The 20,835-nt window shown below is 45.9% G+C and overlaps 1 protein-coding gene across 1 annotated transcript in view; it reads left to right on the top strand.

Annotated features, from left to right (window-relative positions):
- LOC144509692 (ephrin type-A receptor 8-like) overlaps window positions 1–20,835 on the top strand; it is a 383,076-nt gene that overhangs the window by 219,627 nt on the left and 142,614 nt on the right. Inside the window, exon 4 of the mRNA XM_078238475.1 lies at window positions 4,529–4,677. Within this exon, the coding sequence (XP_078094601.1) occupies window positions 4,529–4,677 (149 nt within the window). The remainder of the gene's footprint in view (window positions 1–4,528; window positions 4,678–20,835) is intronic.

The raw sequence follows: 20,835 nt of genomic DNA, 5'->3' as shown, positions 1-20,835 counted from the left end.
CTGTCTTTCAGACTGTGGGAGGAAACCGGAGCACCCGGAGGAAACCCACACAGACACAGGGAGAATGTACAAACTCCGCACAGACAGTAACCCGAGCCGGGAATTGAACCCGAGTCCCTGACGCTGTGAGGCAGCAGTGCTAACCACTGTGCCACCATGTTTGTTAGCTTATGTAACTTGGGAACAACTATTTTTGCTATTCTTCCAACAAGAGTGATCAGCATGTGGCTTATATCAAAATTTTGGACTTGATACTTCCATTTCAAACAAATTGAAGCTCAAATTTTAAATGTGGAACTGATTGCAACATTCCCTCCTCACTGCTATCGACAGATTCACTTCTGAGAGAATCATAGAAACCCTACAGTCCAGAAGGAGGCCATTCGGCCCATCAAATCTGCACCGACAACAATCCCACCCAGGCCCTATCCCTGTAATCCCACCTATTTACCCTATTAATCCCTCTAACCTACGCATCCTGGGATACTAAGGGGCAATTTAGCATGGCCAATGCACCTAATCTGCACATCTTTGGAGTGTGGAAGGAAACCGGAGCCCTCGCAGACACGGGAAGAATGTGCAAACTCCACACAGACAGTGACCCAAGCCGGGAATCGAACCCAGGGCCCTGGAGTTGAAACAGCAATGCCAACCACTATGTCACCATGCCGCCCATTGGATAGGTCAGACACTCCCTCTCATTCTGTCCACTTTAACATTACTGAATGACACATGACTGGTTTTCTTTATCTGTTGATGGTTGGGCCAGGTTTCAGTAGAATATGCTCATCCGCCTTGACTGAGGCCTGAATTTCCACTCCAGGTTCGGGGTTGCAGAATCGGAACAATTCCGGCTCCGTAAACCCAACCCGGCAGACAGTGCCCTGGAAGTTTGGATTTTCATTCTGGGGAGGCGGGTGGAAAGGGGTTGGCGCCACCATCCCTGGAAAGAGTTTGGAGGTTTCTGGAGGCAGAGACAAGCTGGGCAGAAGGCCGGCCTTGCTGCTTCCCCACTTGGTTGATGATCTAAAAAGGAGTAAAACAAAAAAAAAGCTCTCCAACACTCACCCCTCTCACCCCCTCACCCTCCCACACACCCCCATGTCCCATCAATTCCAACCCATGCCACCTCATTCCCCCACCCACCCCCTGCATGTTTGCACATTCTCCCTGTGTCTGTGTGGGTTTTCTCTGGGTGCTCCAGTTTCCTCCCACAATCTGAAAGACGAGCTGCTTCGGTCCATTGATCCGAACAGACACCGGAGTTTGGCGACTGGGGGATTTTCACAGTAACTTCATTGCAGCGTTAATGTAAGCCTTACTTGTGACTAATGAATAAAGGTTTAAAAATGGCCCCCACATACCCTCCATATCAACCCATGCCCCCCACTCATCCCCATAGCCCTCTGTAGCCAATGGTGAAAACTCATGCCCCCCATCCACCACCCTTTTTACTTATCCCCTCCATGCCAGACCAGCCAGTATCCACCATATTTTAATCTCAGGACCCATCCTGAGATTAAAATAATGTTTTTTAATGTCTATTGATGAATGCAATATTTCAAAACAAAACACTGCCAAAGATTAAAAAAACGAATTCACAACATTTAACTTCCTTTAATCCCTTACAAAAACAAACACTTGCATTCATTGTCTCACTTTAAACACTTTATAAGCAATTGGAACTGTCAAACTGTGAACCGATAGGTGCACCACTGTGATAATGAAATCAATCATCCTATAACAGTAGCATATACATTTATATAAACAGACAGAGTGAAGTAACAAGCGGTTTTTAACAGCAGTGTTTTTGTTACATTTAAAGGGTAGGCGATTTAAATTCCTTGACAGCATGACACCCCGCTTTGACACCTACCCTTGACCTCACTCTTGACAATTGTCTTGACAACTCTTTTGAAAATGCCAGTGCTTGCTAATTCCAATGAGTTTGTGTACTTTCTAATGCACGTTCATGTCTAATTTCAACAATCCCAACCTCTCCCAGTGGGCATTATAACTCTCACAAAGGCCACCTCTCCAAAATGACACCTATAGCTGCCCCGGGACCAAATCCAAAAGGGTATATTACCCCTCCAAAAGGGTACCATAGAATCCCACAGTGCTGAAGGAGGCCATTCGGCCCATCAGTCTGCACCCACTCTCTGACAGAGTATCTTACCCAGGCCCTCTCCTCCACCCTATCTCTGCCACCCCACACATTTACCATGGCTAATCCATCTAACCTATGCATCTTGGAACACTAAGGAGCAATTTAGCATGGCCAATTCACCTAAGCTGCACACCTTTGGACTGTGCGGTGAAACTGGAGCACCCAGAGGAAACCCATGCAGACATGGGGAAAATGTACAAACTCTACATAGTCACCCAACGCTGGAATCAAACCCTGGTGCTATGAGGCAGCAGCGCTAACCACTCTGCCACCATGCCTTATTTGGTGAGAGCCACTTGACTCCTCAGAGTTGACCACTGTTACCAGCACACTATTTGGTCTGGTTTCACCAAGCATCTTGTGAATGTGAAATTAAATTATGTTTTTCAGAAAGTTAGCATGTTATCATTACTGAGTGTAAATGTTGGAGATGCTTAATGGTGCATTTGACTGGATTATAGTGGCTTTTCAGTTGCTGGACTACTGTTGTATTTCCATTTTTTGACAAGGAACATGAACATCACAAGCTAAGCCAGCATTTATTGCCCATGTCTAGTTGCCCTTGCGGCAACAGCATGTCTTCCTGGGCCATTTCAGTGGGTAGTTCAGAGTCAATCACATTTCTGTTGGCCTAGAGTCACATACTGTGTAAGGACGGCAGATTTCCCTCCCTGAAGGACACGAGTGAAGCAAATGGCTTTGAAAATATAAACTGGTAGTACGATGGTCACCATTACCGAGACTTGCTTTTCATTCTAGGTTTATAGAGTCATAGTCATAGGGTCATAGAGGTTTACAGCATGGAAACAGGCCCTTCGGCCCAACTTGTCCATGCCGCCCTTTTTTTTAAAAGCCCCTAAACTAATCCCAATTGCCCGCATTTGGCCCATATCCCTCTATACCCATCGTACCCATGTAACTATCTAAATGCTTTTTAAAAGATAAAATTGTACCCGCCTCTACTACTACCTCTGGCAGCTTGTTCCAGACACTCACCATCCTCTGTACACTTTTGTATCTCTCCCCTCTCACCTTAAACCTATGCCCTCTAGTTTTAGACTCCCCTACCTTTGGGAAAAGATATTGACTATCTACCTTGTCGATGCCCCTCATTATTTTTTCGACCTCTATAAGGTCACCCCTCAGCCTCCTACGCTCCAGAGAAAAAAGTCCCAGTCTATCCAGCCTCTCCATATAACTCAATCCATCAAGTCCTGGTAGCATCCTAGTAAATCTTTTCTGCACTCTTTCTAGTTGAATAATGTCCTTTCTATAATAGGGTGACCAGAATTGCACACAGTATTCCAAGTGTGGCCTTACCAATGTCTTGTACAACTTCAACAAGACGTCCCAACTCCTGTATTCAATGTTCTGACCGATGAAACCAAGCATGCCGAATGCCTTCTTCACCACTCTGTCCACCTGTGACTCCACTTTCAAGGAGCTATGAACATGCACCCCCCAGATCTCTTTGTTCTGTAACTCTCCCCAACTCCCTTCCATTAACTGAGTAAGTCCTGCCCTGGTTCAATCTACCAAAATGCATTACCTCGCATTTGTCTAAATTAAACTCCATCTGCCATTCATGAGCCCACTGGCCCAATTGATCAAGATCCCTCTGCAATTGGAGATAACCTTCCTCACTGTCCACCATGCCGCCAATCTTGGTGTCATCTGCAAACTTACTAACCAATGTCCAAAGATGTGCGGGTTAGGTTGATTGGCCATGCTAAAAATTGCCCTTAGTGTCCTGAGATGTGTAGGTTGGAGGGATTAGTGGGTAAATATGTAGGGATATGGGGGTAGGGCCTAGGTGGGATTGTGGTCGGTGCAGACTCGATGGGCCAAATGGCCTCTTTCTGTACTGTAGGGTTTCTATGATTTCTATGAACCATGCCCCCTATATTCTCATCCAAATCATTAATATAAATGACAAATAACAGTGGGCCCAGCACTGATCCCTGAGGCACACCGCTGATCACAGGCCTCCAGTTTGAAAAACAACTCGCTACAACCACCCTCTGGCTTCTGTCAAGAAGCCAATTTTGTATCCATTTAGATACCTCACCCTGGTTCCCGTGAGATTTATCTTTCTGCAACCACCTACCATACGGTTTATTTAATTCATGGAATTTAAAGCCCCCAGCTGCTATGGTGGAATTTAATCTCATGTCTCCAGATCATTAATCCAGCCCTCTGGAATATCCGTACTGTAACATAACCTCTATTCTGCTGTAGCTGGAATATTGGGCTAACTGGCTAATGATTGATCCGTTATATGTAACTCCAATTTGCTAATTCTTCAATGTGCAGACTAATTTGAGCTGTTTTATGCCAGTCGTATCTCTGTGTTTCCAGCCCCATCACAGATCTTGGTTGTCAAACAGGAGAACACCAGTCAGAACAGTGTGACTCTGATGTGGCAAGAACCAGACCAGCCCAATGGCATCATTCTGGAATATGAGATCAAATATTTTGAGAAGGTAAAACATTTCCTCCTGTGCTGTGTAATCTGAATCGTTACCTCATATGTCTCAGAAGAGAACTGGGTTCTGGGTTCAATTTATTGGCGTTTGAGTGAAAGACTTTTTCCTTATTCATTCAAGGGATGTGGGTGTCACTGGCTGGGCCAGCATTTGTTGCCCATCCCTAATTCCTCTTGAACTGAGTGGGTTACTAGACCATTTCAGAGGGGCATTTAAGCGTCAACCACATTGCTGTGGCTCTGGAGTCGCATGTAGAGCAAACCAAGTAAGGACGGCAGATTTCCTTCCCTAAAGGACATCAGTGAACCAGATGGGTTTTTATGACAATTGACAATGGTTTCATGATCATCATTAGGCTTTTTAGTTCCAGATTTTGATTGAATTCATATTTCACCATCAGACATGGTGGGATTTGAAACTGGGTCCCCAGAGCATTACCTTGGGTTTCTGGATCATTAGTCATGATCATATAGTCTACATCCTATATAGCTATGCTATGCTGGAGCTAACTCCAGTGGTTTTTTTTTTATTCATTCCTGGGATATGGGCATCGCTGGCTGACCAGCGTTTATACCTGATCCCTCGTTGCTCTTGGAGGGCAGTTGAGAGAGAAACACATTGCTTTGGCTCTGGAGTCACATGTAGGCCAGACCAGGTAAGAATGGCAGGTTTGCTTCCCTAAAGGACATTAGTGAACCAGATGGGTTCACTAATGGTTTGTCATCGAAGAACTGGCAGAGCAATATCTTAATATATAGTCACTGTGATAACTTACCATGAGGTAACTCTTATGCTCCCAACCAAGATGGCGCCATGTTACTTCCAGCCTGTTTACACTAGCGCTGCAGACACCGCCATCTTGTGTAGCATTTTGTGAAGGGGTGACATGTTACACACCTGCTTCAGGAGGACACTTGTGACATGCACATCGAGGTCAAATATTGTAGACAGGATGGTGATTGCAATGGGTGGAGCTTGCATGATACACACCCCATCCATTGGGACACCCAACAGGAAAACCTTAAACTGGAATGTTGGAGGACGCTCCAACAGTGATCCAGATTCTTAATTTCGTGGAGCCTGGAGGAGCAGGAGAGATAGAAGGTCTGGTTTAGTGATTAATAACTTACAAATTTTAAATGGTGGTGTTCAGGTCAGTGACACATTTTAATTGGCCACTCGTACATTTCTGCTCCTTTCTGAATTCCCCAAGCAAATCCCTGGGCCCAGTCGCCCACCTTTAAAATATCCAAAGCAGAATTTCCAATGATGAAGGTCCCTGAAGGACTAATTCCAGCTGACATTCCTCTCATCTTATACCTCAGAGTTCCAAGGCACTAGCAATCCCATCACAAGGCTAGAAATCTGTAGGGGATGAACAATCCTCTAAAAAAACAGTGCTGAAGCACCCATTTGTTAGTGACTCTTTCTGAGATTACTGGAATAATGCTTTCTTATGAAATATTTCCACTGGCCTCCTCCCATCTTCCACTCTGTAAGCTTAACTGATCTAAATCACTGCAGCCCACGCCCTGACTCACATCAAATCCCAATCATCCAACGTTCCCATGTTTACTTTCTAGTTTGATTCCCATTGCAGCAACAGCTCAATTTTAAATTTCTTATTGAGTTCAGAACCCTCCATTGCTTTGCCTCATCCGATCTCTATAATCTCCGACAGCCCTACAACCCGCTGGGACTTCTTTGCTTTTCCAATACTGGCCTCTTGTGTTTCTCCCATTTTAATCAGCTCACCAGCGGTGACTGTGTGTTCAGGTGCCTAGGCCAGAAGATTTGGAATTCCCTCCCTTAACCTCTGTAGCTCTCTATTCTCCTTTAAAATGCTTCATAAGGCTTGCTCACGCTTTTGGTCACCTTCCTAATAAAAGGTAATACATCCCCAAACATCTTCATAGAATCCCTACAGTACAGAAAAGGCCATTGGCCCTTTGGGTCTGCACTAACTCTCTGACAGAGTACCTTACCCAGGCCCTCTCCCCTGCCCCATTCCTGTAACCCCACACATTTACCATGGCTAATCCATCTAATCTACACATCTTTGGACACTAAGGGGCAATTTAGCATGGCCAATCCACCTAATCTGCACATCTTTGGAGGGTGGGAGGAAACCGGAGCACCCGGAAGAAACCCACACAGACACAGGGACAACATGCAAACTCCACACAGACAGTGACCCAAGGCCGGAATTGAACCCAGGTCCCTGGCGCTGTGAGGCAGTAGTGCTAACCACTATGCCACCATGTTGCCCTGGTTTGATAATGTTCCAGTAAAGCACCTTGGGAAGTTTTATTAAGTTAGAAACACTATATAGATGCCAATTGTTGTTGCTGATCTTGAGATCGAGAGTCAAAAAGCATTTAAAATAATGTCTCTAAGAGGGAAATAAGTTATTGTCACCTATAAAACTCGCTTGTGGATCCGTTCTTCTGTGTGAGGTGGAGTATTGAGAGCAGGACTTTCAACTACAGAATTGTGAACATCTGCTTAAAAAATGCTGAATACAACAAAGCAGACGTTTATACATGAGCTTTGCCTATTGGAGGGTCTGTCCTGAAACACACTATCTCAGCCACATTGTTATGAGGTGCTCAAACACAAGGGGCTGGATTTTCGTCAATGAAGCTGAAAGTTGGAGTCAGGAAATGACCTAACTTGGTAGATTCACATCCTTTTAAAAGACCCTCACCCACCATATTTTCCCCTCGGGAGTGGGATGGTGTCAAACCCATCACCTCCGGAGGCAGACCTGAGAAAGGCCAAATGTGAATTCCATGGCTGGCAAGTTGGAGAGATTTCTTTCATTAACTGAGACATTGGTCCAGTTGTAATGATACAGTTCAAGCCCTCAAACACCCTACATACCCTCCATTCCCCCTCATATCCCTGTGCCCTTCCCATGCCCCTAGGCCCTCATGTCACCTCCATGTCCCCTCAGACTCTCAATTCATGCTTCTCATAGCCTCTATACCCACTCTGTGCCCCATCCATTATAGGCAGACCTCAGGAGTCATCTCTTTGGAATGTATATGAAAAAATGATCTTCTAATATTGTAATAGAACTCCCACTCAAGCACACTTCATACCGAGAAAAAAGCTCTGATTTAAAGGAATCATTAAAAACAGTTAAATCGCCTAAAATGGTCATTCTCTGAAAGAACAAATAAACTCCTGTTCAGTAACCACATCAAAGATTGATAACCATTTCCTGATCTCTTAAAACTGCCAATCAAACAGTCTACACAGCTCCTTGCTTTGATAAGTTCTATAGATTTTGAAACTCAGCCTAGGATTCATGATGACTTCATTGTAAAAATAAACCTTTCTAAATGGAAAGAATAGAGACTATTAAAACTGAAAAAAAGATTGTATGCATCTTTCTGGAGCTACACCAGATGTCCTGTCAACCAATGCAGTCCAGGAGTAGGTGTTTGTTTATTTTCTTTTTGCTAAGTGAAAACTGAAGATTTCAGTTTTCAATTTAAATGGATTTTGGACATTTGATTCACTTCAGTTCATGGTCAAGAGCCCTCTAATCAATCATCATAGTGAAAACATATTTGACTTGCAATGCAACATCTAACTATTGAAATTAAAAGAACATTTTTTGTATTCCTAAGCCTGTCAATGGAAGAGTTCCAAGAGCAGGTTTTTAAAAAACTTTTTGTTCTCCACTTGAAACTGGGATTCTCCATGGTTCATGTCTACTTACAGAAGACACTTGACTCCACCACAATTGCAGGGCGGAGGTGAAACTATGTATTGTATGAATTAGACACATTGCTAAAGGCCTCCTGTAGCACTCATAAGAACATAAGAATTAGGAGCAGGAATAGGCCATCTAGCCCTTTGAACCAGTTCCACCATTCAATAAGATAATGGTTGATCTTTTTGTGGACTCAGCTTCACTTACCCGCCTGCTCACCATTACCCTTAATTCCTTTACTGCCTTAAAAACATTCAATGAGGTAACCTCAACTGCTTCACTGGGCAGGGAATTCCACAGATTCACAACCCTTTGTGTGACAAGGTTCCTCCTCAACTCAGTCCTAAATCTGCTCCACTTTATTCTAGTTTTTCCACCTAGTTCTAGTTTCACCCGCCAGTGGAAACAACTTCCCTGTTTCTATCTTATCTATTCCCTTCATAATCTTATATGTTTCTATAAGATCTCCCCTCATTCATTCCAATGAGTATAGTCCCAGTCTACTCAGTCTCTCCTCATAAGCCAACCCTCTCAACTCCGGAATCAACCTAGTGAATCTCCTCTGCACCCCCTCCAGTGCCAGTATATCCTTTCTCAAGTAAGGAGACCAAAACTGTACACAGTACTCCATGTGTGGCCGCACCAGCACCTTATACAGCTGCAACATAACCTCCCTGTTTTTAAACTCCATCCCTCTACTAATTAAGGGCAAAATTCTATTTTCCTTCTTAATTACTTGGTGTACCTGCAAACCAACTTTTTGTGATTCATGCACAAGAACACCCAGGTCCCTCTGCATTCCATCCTCTGGCTTATTCAAATCTCTTTTAGAAGATTCTGGGCACATTGTTCCTTTCTTAAAAGGAGATCTGATGGAAGTGTTCAAAAGGTTTGAATAAAATAAATCAGGAAACATTTTTTGTATCAATTAGTGATAGTCTAAATACAGGTCATCATTATGGAATTAGGTGTGATGGAGTTGGAAGAAGTTCCGATGGAATATAAACATTATATGCATAAGCTGGCGTGTTCGTGTGCTGTGAATCCTTTCTAGTAATTTAATATCGAAGAAATTAAAAGAGAGGCAGGAAATTAACTATTGCGCTTGCAGCAGGCAAATCAAATAATGGGTTGGCATAGACATTGAAGTTGGGGTGGTCAGTGGATCTCAAGGAGGGAGGCTGGAGAAAGCCCTGGCCCGCAGGCAGTGCTGGAAAATACTTCAGTGCATGATTGGGCTTCGGTCTCCCTGTGTGCTTGCTGGGTTTCCCGAGGTCTGCGAAACCCACCCCACAGTTAAAAGATCTAAAAGGGTTGTTAAAGTCTGAAGCAGCAATCTCATTATCATATTTAAATTAATGATTCGCCATTACCTCTTGAGGTCGGTTTACTCATCTGACCGCTCCCCCCCCTCAACCCACCTCCCCAACCAAACCATCCCAGTTAAATCAGAGTGGGCACATTTGCAATGACTTGAAGTCCGGTTTCAGGTATTTAAGAATTCAACCTCCCTCCCCATCCCGTACCTGTTCCGGGAGATCAGGGGCAGGATTTTGCGACCTCGCTCGCCCCGAAACAGGAAAGTCCCGCCTCAAGTCAACAGACCTTTCCATGGTCCACCCTTTCCACACCCCCCTTTCCCCCTCCCCCCCCACCCCCACCCAATTCCTGTGGCAGGCGGGCTGGTAAAATTTGACCCTGCATCTCCCCAGTGACTCTGTGATGTTATAATGTAACCAATGGTAACTTGCTGTGAGCTGACCCGGTAGACAATGTAACCAATGGCAAAGTGATTTGGTGGTCAGCTGACCAGGTAGTATAAATAAAAAGCAGATGGGGATTGTGGGGAGCTCGTGTGGCCCAGGGCGGGGCCTGAGTGTTGTGTAATGAAGTTTCTTTATTAAACCTTTTTTGATTTACTTTGTGAAGTTAGTTCTTTTATTGCTTACAATTGGAGTATCCTTACTGCCGGATGAACGTGTGAGATTATGCAGCAGCTCAATCAATACAGTTAGCAAAGCTGGAATGACTGAGGAGTTTCTATACTCTGTTCCGCTGTTTCATGTTTCTCTTTGATTCTGTCAAGCTGTGGTAAAGGTTTGTGGAAAAACGCAGAATGCAAAATAGCTATCAAAATCCATTTCACTGTGACAGCTCCTTCCTACATGTTAAAGTGAGTTGCTGTACCTGGTACACAAATCCAACATGGTAAACATAGTACAGAGCCTTAACTTTAGCTCCTGGATCCTCTCAGTCCTACACTTACAGCTACAACAATGAAATCAGACATCACACCACCTGGTCAGTCAGAATTAAAAGCTTTTCCTTCCGACTGTCAAAACATCCAATTACCAACTCTGGGAAGTAAAAATAACATTATTCAGATGTAGGATCCATTACAGCAACTAACCAGAAATGCACGAGATTTTGGAATCAGATCTGTGGTCTACTTCTGGTTCACACACATGCCTGTTTTGAAGTTTCTCTGTTGATATAAAGGCCGGAATTCTCCAATCCCGCCCACGACAGGGATTATCCAGTCCCGCTGCTGTGAATGGAGATTTAGCTGAGCACCACATTCTCTGTTCTCGCTGGCAGCCGTAGCGGGGCGTGCGAGACCGGAGAATTCCGGCCAAAGAGAGCAGTTGGAGATCCCATTCACTGGGAAGTTTTTACGGTGAACAAATAAGGGATACTTTGCAAGACCTTCTCAAACCACAAAGCTAATGCGAGGGGCCCGGGGGGATGGGGGGAGGTCTCCCATCAGTTTGTGTAGAACAGCAGAGAAGTCCCAGTCTGAGCATTTCAAAACAGAGCATATTCCTTTCATGCTGAAGGAAACATCACACTTGAGTTTCAGAGATTTAGGTGAGAGCACAGCAAGAGCCCAGAGACACAATGTTGCCTCTGATCATGACCCTGCCAACACCTGCAGATCTGACAATGGTGCAACTGCCTCCTATTGGAATAGTGTAGATTTGAGGGGCTTTAGATTGGTTTCTCTGGTCGGCGCAACATCGAGGGCTGAAGGGCCTGTACTGCGCTGTTATGTTCTATGTATCTTTGAGTCAAATCACTTTTAATCATGATCGCAGAAATTAAACCAGGCACCTTCTGGCCTGAATAACTCATTACCATCCTATGCAGTATCTTTACTCATCATTATCTTGATGACAAATGAATAGATTTGTATATCCTTGGGTCCATGATCTCACTGGGAGGATAGTATAGTAGTAACAGAGAGTTGGAACATGGACATCGATCTTCAATAATCTAAATTTCAGAAACACTAACCATAAAAACGTGATGTTTTAACTATCCCATTGTATCTAAAATGATGTTCAATCAGGATTTTCACCCATCTTGTTAGCAGTTTACAAGGTAACTGTCCCAAACTACCATTCCCCTCCAATGAAAAATCCTATTAGGCAAAGTTAAACAATACCCAGATTCACAAATAACATCTGAAAAGTCAAACCATGTATCATCAGCTCTCTAGTTTCATAGGAGATTGGTCTTGCCATATTTGGAATTTGAACAGGGCAGAAATTATCTATACTTTATTTCTCCCCATCAATACGGTGGCAAGGTGGCACAGTGGTTAGCACTCAGGGGCCCAGGTTCAATTCCCAGCTTGGGCCACTGTCTGTGCGGAGTCCTCACATTCTCCCCATGTCTGTATGCGTTTCCTTTGGGTGCTCTGGTCTCCTCCCACATTTTGAAAGACGTGCTGGTTAGGTGCATTGGCCATGCTAAATTCTCCCTCAGTGTACCCGAACAGGCGCCGGAGTGTGGCAACTAGGGGATTTTCATAGTAATTTCTTTGCAGTGTTAATGTAAGCCTACTTGTGACACCAATAAATAAACTCTAATATAGTTGGAGAATAGGAAAACAATGATGGGAGCAGCTTATAGGCTCCATAACAAAAGTCATAGTGTTGGACATAGCATTAAGCAAGAAATAATTAGAATTTGTAATCTAATAATTGTGGAGCACTAAACCTTCACTAAGACTGGACCATTAAAATTGGCAAAGGTAGTCATAGAATCGTAGAATCTCTACAGTGCAGAGGAGGCCAATTGGTCCATCGAGTCTGCACTGACTCTGACAGAATATCTTACCCAGGCCTTCTCTCCCGCCCTATCTCCATTACCCCATGTATTTACCATAGCTAATCCACCGAACCTACACATCTTGGGACACTAAGGAGCAATTTAGCATGACCAATCCACATGACCTGCACTTCTTTGGACTGTGGGAGGAAACCGAAGCAGCTGGAGGAAACCCACACAGACACTGGGTGAATGGGCAAATTCCATTAGGTCACCCAGGGCCGGAATTGAACCCGGGTCCCTGGAGCTGCAAGACAGCAGTGCTAACCACTGTGCCACCGTGCTGCCCTGGAAGATCTGTTTTTAGAATGTTTTTGTGACAGTTTGTGGAAGTAATATGTTGTGGAACCAACTAGGGATATAGCTATTTTATAACTAGTACTGTGTGTAATGAGGCAGGTTTAATTGGTTCATTATATTCTAAATGATCCCCTGGGAAAAGTGGTCATAATACAATTGAATTGCATATTATGTTTGAGAGCAACATATTGCATTCCCAAATAACAACCCTAGACTTAAAGCCGATTACATGTGCATGAGACAAAAGCTGACTAAGGCTTATTAGAATCGGAGGGGCGGCACGGTAGCGCAGTGGTTAGCACTGCTGCTTCACAGCTCCAGGGTCCCGGGTTCGATTCCCGGCTCGGGTCACTGTCTGTGTGGAGTTTGCACATTCTCCTCGTGTCTGCGTGGGTTTCCTCCGGGTGCTCCGGTTTCCTCCCACAGTCCAAAGATGTGCGGGTTAGGTTGATTGGCCAGGTTAAAAATTGCCCCTTAGAATCCTAAAATGTGTAGGTTAGAGGGATTAGTGGGTAAATATGTGGGGGTAGGGCCTGGGTGGGATTGTGGTCGGTGCAGACTCGATGGGCCGAATGGCCTCCTTCTGCACGGTAGGGTTTCTATGATTTCTATTAGATAAATAGACTTAAATGTATGGTGGTAAATATATAGTGGGAAATATTCAAAGAAACAATTCAAAATGTTCAACAAATATGTATTTGAATATTGGTAAAAAGAAAGACATGCTGCTGAAGTTTTTCACCTTGCACTCATCAGGACAAACTCAAGAATGCCAAATTTCAAACAATCATAACAACTTTTACTACAGGAGTAAAGGGTTGGCAAGTCAACTCTGATTGGCCAAGGTGTTGCCATTGAGATAATAATGAGAAACAATATGTTCCCTAAGCTCCCGCGTAATTAAAAAAATGCAAACCTTTAACACATTTCTTTTACATATATTACTAATATTTATTCCATTAAAAACAGGCTCTACAGGTCAATTAATCTGACATTTATCAGGAAAATGCTGAAATTTATTATTAAGGAAGTCTTAACAATGCAGTAGGAAAACTATATTATGATCAGACTGAATCAACATGGATTTACCAAATGTTTGACAATTATAATAAAATCTTTTGAGGATGTAATGAGGAGATTAGATAAAGGGCAGTCAGTAGATATGGCATACTTAGAGTTCCAAAAGGCATATGGTAAGGTGCCACACAATCGGTTAATGCACACGATAGGGGCTCATGGAGTTGGGAGTAATATATTAGCATAGATGGAATTATTAGTTAACTGGCAGGAAGCAGAGAGTGGGTATAAATGGGGCATTTTGAATTTGGCAGGTTTAACTAGTAGAATGCCTTAAGGATAAATCCTATGGCTTCAGCTATTTGCAAGCTATGTTAATTATTTAGATGAAGAAACCCAGAATAGTGAATCCAACTTTAATAATGATACAAAGCTAGGTGGGAATGTGAGCTGTAGGGAGGATATAAAAGTGTTTACAAAGAGATATGGACAGGTGAGTGGTCAACAAGGTGGTAGGTGGGATATAAGGTAGGGAAGGTGAGGTTATTTATTTTAGCAGTAAGAATAGAAAAGCAGAATATTTTCTAAATGTTGATGTTTAGAAAGACTAGGATATACTTGCACAAAGAACATAGAAAGTTAGCATGCAGGTGGAGCACACAATATGGAAAGAAAATACCATATTGCCTTTATTGCAAGGAGCTTGGTGTATAAAGACAAGGCTTGTTAATTGTTTAGGACTTTGATGACCTGAAATACAGTATGCAGTTTCAGTCTCCATACTGAAGGAAGGATATACTGGCCTTAGAGGTGATACAGTGAATGTTCACTAGCATTGGTCCCTGCTATGACAACCAATTGGTTGCTGGGCTGTCCTATGATGAAAGGCTCAGTAAGTTGGACCTGTATGCCCTGGGGTTTGGAAGAATGAGAGGCAATCTCATTGAAACATACAAGATCCTGTTGCGGCTTGACAGGGTAGACACTAGGGGAGACAGTGGCCAAGTGGTGCAGTGGTATTGTCACTGGACTAGTAATCCAAGGACCCAGAGCAAGATCTGGGGACCCAGATTCAAATCCCACCACGGCAGATGATGAAATTCGAATTCACTAAAAATCTGGAATTAAAAGTCAAATGGTGACCATTAAACCATTGTCGATTGTTGTAAAACCCCATCTGGCTCACTAATGCTCTTTAGGGAAGGGAATCATGGCCTACACATGACTCTGGACCCACAGCAATGTGGTTGACTCTCAATTGCGTCTGAAATGGAGGGCAGTTAGGGACGGAAATGAAATGCTGGCCCAGCCAGCGACACTCAAGTCCCGAAAAATGAATTTTTAAAAGAAGATTGTTTTCACGGCTGGGGAATCTAGAAGGCGGATCTCAGGGTAAGGGGTCAATTATTTATATCTGGAATCGGGAAACATTGTTCATTCAGAGAGCTGTGAATCTTTGGCATTGTCTATTCCAGGGGGTTGTGGATGCTCCATTATTGAGTATATTTAAGGCTGGGACTGACAGGTTTTTGGTCTCTTGGGCAAGTCGAGGGATGTGGGAGTGGGTGGGAAAGTGGAGTTGAGTAGGGGAACACGCTGATCATGTTGAATTGCAGAGCAGGTTAGAGAGGCCGAATGTTCCATTCCTCTCGGTTCCTCTGTTTTTACTCTGTGCTTTTGCAAAAGTGTAGTTTATTCATAAAATATCTGGAAGAGCATTACACAAAGTGCAATGATGTTTAAATTGTCTACATAGATCATTTTGCACTCTGAGGTGCTTCAACACAATTATGATACATGTAATATTCACTGTATATCCCCAGGGGGTCTATACAATTTCCAGCCCCTTAGTGCACGATGGTTAAGCAGCGAATGTTCCCCATCATGCCTCTGCAACGTCTGTCCCAACTCAGTGCATAATCCCAAACTTTAGAATGTGCCAGTCTACAACAATAGGAAATAGGAGCAGGAGTAGGACATTCGGCCCTTCAAGCCTGCTCCACCATTCAACATTATCATTGCTGATGCTCTCTCCCAATGCAAACCCCCGTAGCCATTGATACCTTTAGAATCTCAAAATCTATCGATCTCTTTCTTAAATATATTCAGTGACTTGGCCTCCCCAGCCTTCTGTGGTAGAGAATTCCACAGGTTCACTATACTCTGAGTGAAGAAATTTCTCCTCATCTCAATCCTAAATGGCCTACACAGAATTCTGAGTTACAGTCAGAGGCAGCTGCTTGTACTGGTGGACCAGCAGATTTCGGGCAGACCAAAGAGCGCCTTCCACCGAGTTGATGACCCTCCAGCCGCAGCTGATGCTTGTCTCAGTGTACGTCCCTGGGAACAGCTTGTCGAGCACAGAGTCCTGCTCAGGATGAACCTCGACAAATACCACTGTATCTCTCTCCAGATACAGGGGCGGCACGGTAGCACAGTGGTTAGCACTGCTGCTTCACAGCTCCAGGGACCTGGGTTCGAATCCCGGCTCGGGTCGCTGTCTGTGTGGAGTTTGCACATTCTCCCCGTGTCTGCGTGGGTTTCCTCCGGGTGCTCCGGTTTCCTCCCATAGTCCAAAGATGTGCGGGCTAGGTTGATTGGCCATTCTAAATTGCCCCTTAGTGTCCCGGGACGCATAGGTTAGAGGGATTAGTGGGTAAATATGTAGCGATATGTGGATATGGCCTGGGTGGGATTGTGGTTGGTGCAGACTCGATGGGCCGAATGGCCTCTTTCTGCACTGTAGGATTCTATGATTCTATGAAGATCTTCCTTGCAAAGGCACGTTACACCACAGCCATTTGAGGGCAACATGCGGAGAGGGTGAGACTCCGAATATATGGGAAGGATCTGACGCAAAGTGCCTTTCCTATCACCAGCTAGGTCTTGGAGCATGTTTGAAAGTTCTTTTGATAAGGCATTCTGCCAAATCAATTTGACGCCCGCTCCCATATTATTTTTCCTTTATTCTATACAGATCACCGCTAAAAGTGAGTCCTTGGTCTCTAGACCCAGAGTAAATCTTTAACTGCCCAATATCTAAGTCAATGTGATATACCCAGGGTTTGAACTGTGACCCCTCGTCACTATTCCATCTTATTGGATAGACCACTTGCAGCCACTTAGGTTCTGGCTGTTAATTGTGACTGAGTGCAAAAAAACAGACCGTGCTTGAAGCTGCCAACAGCTAGACTAATTTATTCAACATGGAATGAATAAATTACAGGGAAATTACAACACCAAAACAGGGCAATCAGCCTAACCAGCTCATTTGGCCATTTATCTTCCACACGAGTGGTGACATGTCGGGTAATTTCAATCAAACCTAGCAGGCAGGAAATTGATAGGATTGGATCGGGCGTCTGTTTTACATCCATCCAATTTCACTCCGCATCGCCTTCACGGGATTACAAACAACAAATTCCGCACAGAGATTGAATTCTGTTCAAAGTGTGGATCAACTTGCATTTTACCTAAAGATGAAATGGATAGAAGCTTGTGTTGCAAAGTTTTAGAAAAAATTCTTTCCGTCTCCAGTGTGGCATTGCATTGCGTTCCTGCTTTGTCACAGTGCTGCACATGTCAGCTGCTCACCTTGGTGTCATTCTGATTATCTAGTCGCTCACACAGACTTTGTGACAGTTTGCCCTCGATTGTTGTTGACAGCTCTGAGTTGAACATTTGCCTTTTGTGTTGACCCACACGACACAACTGACAATATCAGTACATCGTGTAATGGACTGTCAAGTCCAAACACTTCAGCAGTTTATTAGAGAAGTTTATAATTTCGATTGCATTAAGTATGTGCCAAGGCTCGATCTAATGCTGAGTGACACGGAGACAGTTCACCAGCAACACTGTGGGAAAAAAAGCACTATTTAATCTCCATTTTTATCCACGGACAGCCATGTAAAATGTTTGTACAATTTAAGAGTAAACAAATAAGAGGCTGCCTCGGATGGTTTCCAGATCGCATTGTTCATTAAAAAGGTGTGAAAAGATCTTCAGTTACTTCAGGAGATGAGTTCCAAGTTTGAGAAAGGCTGACAGAGTGTGGAGGAACTGATACCACCGCACAGTGAGGGGGAGTTACACAGACTGACCCACCGCACAGTGAGGGGGAGTTACACAGACTGACCCACCGCACAGTGAGGAGGAGTTACACAGACTGACCCACCGCACAGTGAGGGGGAGTTACACAGACTGACCCACCGCACAGTGAGGGGGGGTTACACAGACTGACCCACCGCTCAGTGAGGGGGAGTTACACAGACTGACCCACCGCACAGTGAGGGGGAGTTACACAGACTGACCCACCGCACAGTGAGGGGGAGTTACACAGACTGACCCACCGCACAGTGAGGGGGGGTTACACAGACTGACCCACCGCTCAGTGAGGGGGAGTTACACAGACTGACCCACCGCACAGTGAGGGGGGGTTACACAGACTGACCCACCGCTCAGTGAGGGGGAGTTATACAGACTGACCCACCGCACAGTGAGGGGGAGTTACACAGACTGACCCACCGCACAGTGAGGGGGAGTTACACAGACTGACCCACCGCACAGTGAGGGGGAGTTACACAGACTGACCCACCGCACAGTGAGGGGGAGTTACACAGACTGACCCACCGCACAGTGAGGGGGGGTTACACAGACTGACCCACCGCTCAGTGAGGGGGAGTTACACAGACTGACCCACCGCACAGTGAGGGGGGGTTACACAGACTGACCCACCGCTCAGTGAGGGGGAGTTATACAGACTGACCCACCGCACAGTGAGGGGGAGTTACACAGACTGACCCACCGCACAGTGAGGGGGAGTTACACAGACTGACCCACCGCACAGTGAGGGGGCTTACACAGACTGACCCACCGCTCAGTGAGGGGGAGTTACACAGACTGACCCACCGCTCAGTGAGGGGGAGTTACACAGACTGACTCTCCACACAGTGAGGGGGAGTTACACAGACTGACTCTCCGCACAGTGAGGGGGAGTTACACAGACTGACCCACCGCACGGTGAGGGGGAGTTACACAGACTGACCCACCGCACCGTGAGGGGGAGTTACACAGACTGACCCACCGCACGGTGAGGGGGAGTTACACAGACTGACTCTCCACACAGTGAGGGGGAGTTACACAGACTGACCCACCGCTCAGTGAGGGGGAGTTACACAGACTGACCCACCGCTCAGTGAGGGGGAGTGACACAGACTGACTCTCCGCACAGTGAGGGGGAGTTACACAGACTGACTCTCCGCACAGTGAGGGGGAGTTACACAGACTGACTCTCCACACAGTGAGAGGGAGTTACACAGACTGACTCTCCGCACAGTGAGGGGGAGTTACACAGACTGACTCTCCACACAGTGAGGGGGAGTTACACAGACTGACTCTCCGCACAGTGAGGGGGAGTTACACAGACTGACTCTCCACACAGTGAGGGGGAGTTACACAGACTGACTCTCCACACAGTGAGGGGGAGTTACACAGACTGACTCTCCGCACAGTGAGGGGGGGTTACACAGACTGACCCACCGCACAGTGACGGGGAGTTACACAGACTGACCCACCGCACAGTGAGGGGGAGTTACACAGACTGACCCACCGCACAGTGAGGGGGAGTTACACAGACTGACTCTCCACACAGTGAGGGGGAGTTACACAGACTGACCCACCGCACAGTGAGGGGGAGTTACACAGACTGACTCTCCACACAGTGAGGGGGAGTTACACAGACTGACCCTCCACACAGTGAGAGGGAGTTACACAGACTGACTCTCCGCACAGTGAGGAGGAGTTACACAGACTGACTCTCCGCACAGTGAGGGGGAGTTACACAGACTGACCGACCGCACAGTGAGGGGGAGTTACACAGACTGACTCTCCGCACAGTGAGGGGGAGTTACACAGACTGACTCTCCACACAGTGAGGGGGAGTTACACAGACTGACCCACCGCACAGTGAGGGGGAGTTACACAGACTGACCCACCGCACAGTGAGAGGGAGTTACACAGACTGACTCTCCACACAGTGAGGGGGAGTTACACAGACTGACTCTCCGCTCAGTGAGAGGGAGTTACACAGACTGACCCACCGCACAGTGAGGGGGAGTTACACAGACTGACTCTCCGCTAAGTGAGAGGGAGTTACACAGACTGACTCTCCGCACAGTGAGGGGGAGTTACACAGACTGACCCACCGCACAGTGAAGGGGAGTTACACAGACTGACTCTCCACACAGTGAGGGGGAGATACACAGACTGACCCTCCACACAGTGAGGGGGAGTTACACAGACTGACTCTCCGCACAGTGAGGGGGAGTTACACAGACTGACTCTCCGCACAGTGAGGGGGAGTTACACAGACTGACCCACCGCACAGTGAGGGGGAGTTACACAGACTGACCCACCGCACAGTGAGGAGGAGTTACACAGACTGACTCTCCGCACAGTGAGGGGGAGTTACACAGACTGACCCACCGCACAGTGAGGGGGAGTTACACAGACTGACCCACCGCACCGTGAGGAGGAGTTACACAGACTGACCCACCGCACAGTGAGGGGGAGTTACACAGACTGACCCTCCACACAGTGAGGGGGAGTTACACAGACTGACTCTCCGCACAGTGAGGGGGAGTTACACAGACTGACCCACCGCACCGTGAGGAGGAGTTACACAGACTGACTCTCCGCACAATGAGGGGGAGTTACACAGACTGACTCTCCGCACAGTGAGGGGGAGTTACACAGACTGACTCTCCGCACAGTGAGGGGGAGTTACACAGACTGACCCACCGCACAGTGAGAGGGAGTTACACAGACTGACCCACCGCACAGTGAGGGGGAGTTACACAGACTGACTCTCCGCACAGTGAGGGGGAGTTACACAGACTGACCCACCGCACAGTGAGGGGGAGTTACACAGACTGACCCACCGCACGGTGAGGAGGAGTTACACAGACTGACACTCCGCACAGTGAGGGGGAGTTACACAGACTGACCCACCGCACGGTGAGGAG

The sequence above is a fragment of the Mustelus asterias genome, chromosome 22, assembly GCF_964213995.1.
Source record: "Mustelus asterias chromosome 22, sMusAst1.hap1.1, whole genome shotgun sequence".
NCBI classification, from domain to species: Eukaryota; Metazoa; Chordata; class Chondrichthyes; order Carcharhiniformes; family Triakidae; genus Mustelus; species Mustelus asterias.
This window is presented reverse-complemented; position numbering and strand designations above follow the sequence as displayed.